The 8210-nt window shown below is 42.7% G+C and overlaps 1 protein-coding gene across 3 annotated transcripts in view; it reads left to right on the top strand.

The window, feature by feature from the left end:
• The first annotated feature begins 3188 nt into the window (after positions 1–3188).
• Erlin1 (ER lipid raft associated 1) overlaps positions 3189–8210 on the top strand; it is a 38982-nt gene continuing 33960 nt past the window's right edge. For 2 of the 3 annotated variants that reach the window (XM_051146619.1, XM_051146617.1), the window contains exons 1-3: positions 3397–3474; positions 3773–3896; positions 5160–5241. In XM_051146619.1, the coding sequence (XP_051002576.1) occupies positions 3784–3896; positions 5160–5241 (195 nt within the window). In that variant the 5' untranslated portion in view covers positions 3397–3474; positions 3773–3783. Of the gene's footprint in view, positions 3214–3396; positions 3475–3772; positions 3897–5159; positions 5242–8210 lie in introns of those variants that run through there. The other variant, XM_051146618.1, reaches the window with a different exon arrangement.

Genomic DNA, 8210 nt, shown 5'->3' with positions numbered 1-8210 from the left:
ACAAAATTTACTTGCTTCTGGTTCTATTCTGATCTGACACTGAATCTGCTTATCCCATTTAGTGTGAATATTCATTTATTTTGCTGCATAAACATTAATGTGTTTGATTATTGGGGTGTGCTGCCACAGACTCTTTTGAGGGTTAATGTAGTATGGTGTATGCACTGAATTACCTTTCTAAAATCTGAAAAATTCTTAATTCTGAAACATCTGTACTTAAGGGTTTCAGATAAAAGATTGTGTATCACTGCCTTCTGTTAAATAATTTAGAAGGTGTTATTTTGTTTTTAAAAATGTGAAATGCTTTTATATTCTAGTTTTTCACTTTGCATATTAAATGATTTTAAAATTGTTTTTTGAATCTCTACTCATTACTACAAAGCAGGTTGGAGTACCACAGGCTAATATGGTTTGAGAAAATGTAAAAGGCCATGTGATACATAGGACCACAATAACATGATGGATTCTTTGTGCTTTGTTATTTGTATGTGTGCACATGTGTGTGGAAGCCAGAGGACAGCTGTGGTTATAATCTTCAGGATACTGCCCCACTTTTTGAGAGAGTCTGTCTTTGCCCTGGAGCTTATCAATTAAGCTAGGTAGGATGGGCTGTGAGCCACAGAGAGGTTGTCTTTGCTGCCCACTACTGCCATCACCACAGCCTACCACCACGCCTGCTATTTCACATGGGTTCTGAGGAATCAACTTAGATCCTCCTGCCTGCAGAGCATGTGCATTGCCAAGGGAGTGATTTCCCCAACCTTCCTTGTACTTCCTTCTGGAATTAAATAGGCTGACTGGAAAGTATTAAGTAACTTGCTTACTGTAATGTTTTTCCCTAAGAAGTGCTAGTACTACTGTTTGTCTGAAAACATGGAAGATTTCATCATTTAAACTGATATATCCCTCTCACCCCCATTTTATTAATACTGTCATTTTCCTAGTATCCAAAACTGAAAGCTTAGAGTTGTCTTTTATCTTTTGGTTTTTAGACAAGGCCTCACTGTTAACCTAGTCTAGTCCAAACTTGCCAACTTTCTTTAATCTCCAAAGTCTCCACTACAGGTTTGTATGTACATGGCTATCTGCTGTCTTTTACTTCATCGGGCATCAATGCTTCTGTAAAGATGGTAATTCCACTCCTGTCAGCTGAGTGATAAGCAAGCTCACGATTCAGTAGGTCTGGAGTCTCAAAGCTCTTAATAGTAAACATTTATTGGGGACTTCTTGCTCAGAAGATACTTACCTACATGGAAAGGTCAGAAGGATTTTGGTTTTATTTTTGTTGTTTGAAGACAGGATCTCGCTGTGCAGACCTGGCCAGCCTGGAACTCCCTATATAGACCAAGGCTAGCTTCACACCTTAGTAATACTCCTTTCTCTGCCTCCCAGGAGTGTGCCCTCACCTGGCTGATGGGAAAGGCAACACAAGCAATTCAGTAAAGAAGTCTCAACATATAGTCAATTTTTTTTTCAGAAATCATGAATTTTTTCAAGTATCAAAATCATCGGTGCAAGGATTTGCCATATAGCAAGGTCCATTTTGATGGGCATGACTGGAGTGATGCTAGCACCTCCCAATCTACATGACTTAGACAGGTGACACGAGGCAGAACATACTCTAAGATCACCTAAACTTGCTTCTGAATAGTTAGTAGACCGCTCTGCTTTTTGTTCAGTAACATCTTTCAGAATTAAAAGTTATCAGCTGTATACACTTGATTCCATACACACGCAGCATTATGAACAACTAAGACTAAACCCAGAAAACAGGTACTAGACTCAAAGCAAGTTTGTCCCCCACCTCACCTCTCCCATAGACTCAGCATGCTCCTGGGCAAGGGCTCTACTGCTCATCTGTATCTGCAGCTTCTTTTCCTTTTGTTTCTGAGACAGGCTAGCCTGAAACTTGAACTTTCCCTGCCTCAACATCGCAGTTGAGGTTACAGGCATGTGCTACCATGGCCTGCCTATTTTTTTTGGGGGGGGGAGCAGGGGAAGGGGTTAGAGGTGGTGAAAATAACTAAACTGTAATATTAGTTTGGAACAGACAAGGTGCCATACATTCCTAGGTAATAAAATCAAATGTGTGATGTAAGTTAGCACCTGTATTCAAGGGGTGTGGCTAGATTTGCTTTTAGAAAGCCCTGAATTGGTTGTTGCCTCCTCTTGTTTCTTTTGTTAGTAGCATCATAACCTTGTGCCTGCCTGCTGTTGTTTAACTATGCGTCTGTCTGTCATCACTCTCAGCCAGTTACAGATACAGTGCTCCTAAAACACAGCTTTCTGGTACTTTCCTGCACAGGAGCTTGGAGATCCTTCCAACTTTGTTAACCTTGTCCAGTTGTGTCTTGTCCCTTAGTGTAACAGAGTGTCCTAATTCCCCATGTGTTTGTGTATCTCTAAGCTCTACCCTTTTTTTCTTTGTTTTGTAATACACGCACATGATGCAGGTTTATCCCTTGTTTATCATTATTGTGTGTGTTGGTGTGTGAGGTGGAGCTTTGTGTGGAAATCAGAGGAGTCAGTTGTCCACTCTTCACTTCAATGTGGGATCTAGGGTTGACACGAAGTCATCAGGCACACTCACAAACTCTTTTACCCACTGAGCCATCTCACCAGGTCCACATGGATACAGTGAGAAAAAAAAAAGTCTCAGGGACCTGGATAGAATGGCTCAGGTCAAGAGCACTTGGCTCCTCTACCAGAGTACCCTGGTTCGATTCCCAGCACCCACGTGGCAGTTCACAGCAATCTGTAACTCCAAGTTCCAGGGGATCTGATCCTTTCTGACTGCTGAGGGCAGCAGGTACACATGTGGTGACGTACATACAGGCAAAACACCCATAAAAGTCACTGTCTTCTTGTCCTCCATTTCTTCTATCAGCAGAAAAAAACCGCATCCCAGACTTTCTAAATCTGGTTCTGGCCTAGCCTACCATCCAACTCCTTCCCACCATTTGCAAGTGTTCACTGTTCATTTTGGCCTCCCGACCTCCACATTCAACAAACTTAGATTATTCTGATCCTGTTTCTGGGAGGCCTTCTGAAAGCACTAGCGTTCTGGCACAAAATAAATATTCAACCCAAGCGTGAATGATTAACACTGGTCAAATAGCTTCCTCACTGAACTCAAACCACTCATTCGTTGAGACTGGTCTGGTAGTTTCTTCAGTGCAGGATATGTACCTGTAGAACGTGCTTGCCAGCTGGGTGGGTACAAACCACAAAAAGATGAAGGCGCCACCCCTACACGGAGGCGCCGGGTCCTCGCGATTTAACTGGCTGTGAGAGCGCCAGGGCCAATTTGGTCCCGCCCGCTCACCGTCTCGCGAGTCGCGGGCGGGGGCTGCGTCGCGTGCGTCCCCCGCGCAGCCGCAGTTGCCGGGCAGGTGGGCGGGGCCGGCTGTTGGCAGCAGTTGGCGGGGCCGGTGGCGGCTGCACGTGCGGGCGGGGGCGATGCGTCACTGATCGGTGAGGCGCGGCTTGGTGGGGGGGGGGGCGTTCTTGATTCTCCGTGTGCCTGAGGCTAGGGCCGTCCTCAGTCGGGGCCTTTCCTCCAGGGGAGCCTGGGAAGGGGGGTGTCACGACGTACGCGGAGCTGGGGGCCATCGGCGCGGGGGTTAGTGAGGGGAGCGCTTGGCTGAGGGAGAGCGAGGGGCCGGAGCGCGGGGGTTCCCGCCTCAGCCCGCGACCGGACTCGGGCTCTTCACAGGGTGGAGACTGGCCTGTCAACTCAAGGAACTGAGCTTCCTCTCCTCGCCCTGCTCAGGTGGAACAAGGATGAATATGACTCAAGCCCGGGTTCTGGTGGCTGCGGTGGTGGGCTTGGTGGCGGTCCTCCTGTACGCCTCCATCCACAAGATCGAGGAAGGACACCTGGCCGTGTACTACAGGTGAGCGCCCTGTGCAGCCAGCGATGGTTCTAGAGCACGGAGAAAGGGGTCCAGTGGTCACCGTGGAGTCTGGGAAGTTGCGCTCTCCGGAGCGTCAGGGGAGCGCTTCCAGCCCTGGCAAGTGGTTTCACCCTAGCTTTTGAGAATCAACCGTTGGCGGGGCGCCGGTCAGGTGTCAGGCAGTTTCCATGCCAAGTTCTTTCTGTGCAGAGGTGAAGACACCTTAGGACGGGAGCAGCCGCTGCAACCAAGATGACTAACTCGTTATAGTCCGTGCAGGTGTTTAGTTTGCCACTGTGGATGGCTTTTCCAGGAGCTCTTGGTCTTATTTATGACAGCTCTCCGTTAGTTTTTTTTCCCCCTTCATTAAAACCTCTCAATGGCTATGTCTCCCAAAGTCTTAATGACCATGGCAGTGTCATGTTCCTAAAGCTCAACAGACAGAAACCACATTTATAGGCCACCTTTCTCGATTTATTCAAGTCAAGATGAGGAATAGTATGGACGCTGTTGTCTACTTGATTTGGCATAGCTGTTCTTCGGTATAAATTATCACCACCTTGTTTGGTGAAGACTGATAAGAGAAGACAATTTGTGAAGAAAATGGGATAGTTGTTTATTCAGAAAGAAGCAGATTTTTGCTTCTTTCCATCGTGCCCCCTAAACTGGTATTTCTACTTTTAGATCCGTCCTGAATCCTTGAAAAAGTACAATTTTGGTGGTATGTCCTAACAGATGGAATTCTAGCATAAGAAGTGCCAGCCTGGACCACATTTTCATCTAGTTTGTCATTGTCCCTTTGACAGGAGAACCATAAGGAGATTTTAATGATGAGCTACAAGAACCATTAGCCTCAGAAATTTTCTTCTTCCTTGAAAGTTTGTTTTAAAACTTAGTGGTTAAATGCATTGTTGTGACTTGCCTCATGTTATGTGCAATTAAGGTACCTAATTAAGAGCCATTAGAATGTTCCAAAAGTATTTATTGAAGAGCTAAAGACCGGAGAGGATCTTTTGAGCCCAAGAGCAGTGCTGGAGACCCAGAGGTGTGCGTGGTGGAGCTTATGAAACAGGGTGCAATACTGGCAGTTGACTTAGATGAAGTTTCACATTTTTAAGTGTGGTGGGTGTGTTAAGTAGCCATTGTTCTTGTTGAGTAACTGTTGTAAGGCCAGTAGGTTAGTAACATGAGTAACAGTGAATGTTTACTATAGCATCTTAGAACTGAAAAGAAAACTTACAGTTCTGAAACATCTTTTTGCAGGGGAGGAGCTCTACTAACTAGCCCCAGTGGACCAGGTTACCATATCATGTTGCCTTTCATTACTACATTCAGATCTGTGCAGGTGAGTGATTCCTAGGGATTCCAGATAGACAGGTGTGACAGGAGTTACCACACTAGTGGGTGGAGATGGATTTCCTTATTGCTTAAGCAAATGTTGGTATTTACTTAAATGTAGAGTGAAAGTTCAGAGTACAACTGTCATAGCACAAGTTAGTTTCCAGCAGCTTGCCTTGAAATGAATTGAAAGTGGACTAGGCAGCTTGTCAGGACCGACTGCGGCCATCCATTAGGAATTAGCAGGTTTTCTGTGACTGCAGTCAAAATAAAAATAAGACTTGAGAATACAGTTAAGAATACAAATCACTGCCTACTTGGTTTAGAGCTGTTTGGTTTCTATAGAGTCATTTCCCAGGCTACTATTAACACAGGGGAGTGAACGTCTACACACAGCTTTCTGCCATCACCTTTTTGCTTGGTGCAATAAACACAAAATTGTGAGGAACCTGAGTGAATGTGGCACTTTGATAGAATTTCAGATTATTTGAAATATGTATCTGGTTCTTACAAAAAGTATCTTGGCCACAGGGCATACTTAATAAACGTAGTTTGATATAAGATAGCAAAATAAGATTGGGCTCTGATTTTGTAAACTCTATGAGCTCATAACCCTTTTAATTCCATTTTATTTAAAATCTGCAGATTTTTCAGGAAACAGGAAAAGTCAGTAATATTATTGTTTTAATATTCGGCTGTCTTGTTAAGTGAGAGTAACCCTGAGTAGCCAGCTTTCCCAGGTTTTTCCCAGTCCTCTTTTTAATGGCTTCGGGAAGGGTTGTCCTCTTGCCCTGAGACACAGTAAGCGTGGCGTGCCTTTCCTAGTCAGTGATTTCCAGACTGCCTTCCCGTAGTTCACTCAGACTTGAGTTGAGTTTGTTTGTTTGTTGGTTGGTTTTATTTAACTTAAAACTATAGTTTTTGTCTAGTAATACAATTAACATATTAAACGGCACTATAATAGAGTGAATTGATATAGTTTTAAACAAAAGAAAAAGAGGAAAATGTTTTAGGTTACAAAACCTTTTCCCCTAGAGCAAATTTTTATATTACTTTTTCTAAATGGGTTAGTATGACAAATGTATCCAGTGACAAGTAAGGTCTAACTCCTATTGCACTTTTTATTCATTATGTCTTGGTTAATTTTGTCACTTCCTCACTCGCCATGGCTTTCTCCTTCCTGTGCTGCCTAGGTCTTCCTGGCCTGCTTTAGGCTCATCTCTTGTGACCTTAGCTCACCAACAGCCCTTTGTTGTTGTTGTTTTGTTTTTAAAGATTTCTTTACTTATTATTATGTATACATTGCTCTGCCCACATATACACCTGCAGGCCAGAAGAGGGCATCAGAAATCATTAGAGATGGTTTTTAGCCACCATGTGGTTGCTGGGAATTGAACTCAGGACCTCTGGAAGAACAGTCAGTGCTCTTATCCTCTGAGCCATCTCTCCAGCCCTCACTAACAGCTCTTAATAGTCCTGAAGCTAACAATGGCATCCTCAGATTGAGAGTTTGGGCCTTTTCTTGGATCTTCTTCAAAGCCAGGCAAATCTGTCTGCCTTCCTGAAGCTCATTGTTAAGCAATATGTGCAGCAGTAGCATAAAGTAGATATACTCAGTAATAGTAAATAGATTTTTGTTTTGTTTTATTTTGTTTTTCGAGGCAAGGTTTCTCTGTGTAGCTTCGGCTGTCCTGGACTTGGTCTGTAGACCAGGCTGGCCTCAAACTCACAGAGATCCGTCTGCCTCTGCCTCCCGAGTGCTGGGATTAAAGGCTTGTACCACCACCGCCCAGCGTAAATAGATTTTTATTTATTTATATGTATATAGCAAGCATATTGTGTGTGATAGTAATAAACTGTCAGGAGTGAAGTGAAATTAATAAAAAGATTTCAATGTAAACTCATAATTTGCATGTTGAGATTACTGATTAATTAAAAAGTAAATGCTAGGTCCAGTGTAACAAAATAGGATTATTCTTTCTACGAAAAAAAAAAACAAAAAACCCACCCATCTCCCCCTGGTGGAGAGGCCTAAGTGGCACTCAAAGAAAGAATAAGCAAGCTACCAAGATGAGACTTAATAGCCTATGACCATATTGTGAGGGAGGAGGTCCCCCTCGGTCAAGACCTAGGGGAGCGGAATAGGGTGAAAGCGGGAGGGAGGGAGGAATGGGAGGATACAAGGGATGGGATAACAACTGAGATATAATCTGAATAAAGTAATTTTAAAAAATACCATTCTAGGTAAGAATTACATTAATAAAACCCTTTAAAGAAACTTTTCTTAACAGAGTCATAAATTTATGTTTTGGGATTTGGGGAACATTTTAGTATATTATAATAGACATCTTAAACAGATGGTTTAACATTATTGATAATTGAAATGATTAATATACATGAATGTGAAATCTCATATGTAAGGTTCAGAGACAAGGCAGTGCTTAGAGAAATAATAGTAAAACCTTCAGCCTTTGTATACTTCCTAAAGTAAACATAGACTCACTTTTTCTCTCTTCTTTTTTTTTTGAGATAGGAATCACTGTGTAGCCAAGGCTGTCCTAGAATTTCTTACCTAGTACAGGCTAAACCCAAACTTACAACTCAGTCTCCTTAAGGCAGTGATTGCAATGTGTGCCAATATAATATTTCTCTTATATTTGAAAAATAATTAGGTGTGTAGAAGTACATAAGGTAGGAGATTAAATTGAAAAGTTTAACTCCTAGTTTTTCTTGATTTGAAAGTTGGTATAAAATAGTGAAAATTACCTTAGCTTAATGCTTTGAAAGAAAATATACTGAACTCATTTCTTCCTTATCAACCTTTCTCCTCACTTTGTCTCTAGTACTCCCATTGTGCTAATCTCTCAACCAAGGATTACATTTTAGTCTTTCTATTTGGAATTATATATTCAACCAGTGATTACCTCCTTCCTTTATTATGTCTCCAAGATTGGCATCTTTCAGTTTTCATGGCCT

The sequence above is a fragment of the Acomys russatus genome, chromosome 5 (genome assembly GCF_903995435.1).
Source record: "Acomys russatus chromosome 5, mAcoRus1.1, whole genome shotgun sequence".
NCBI lineage: Eukaryota > Metazoa > Chordata > Mammalia > Rodentia > Muridae > Acomys > Acomys russatus.
This window is presented reverse-complemented; position numbering and strand designations above follow the sequence as displayed.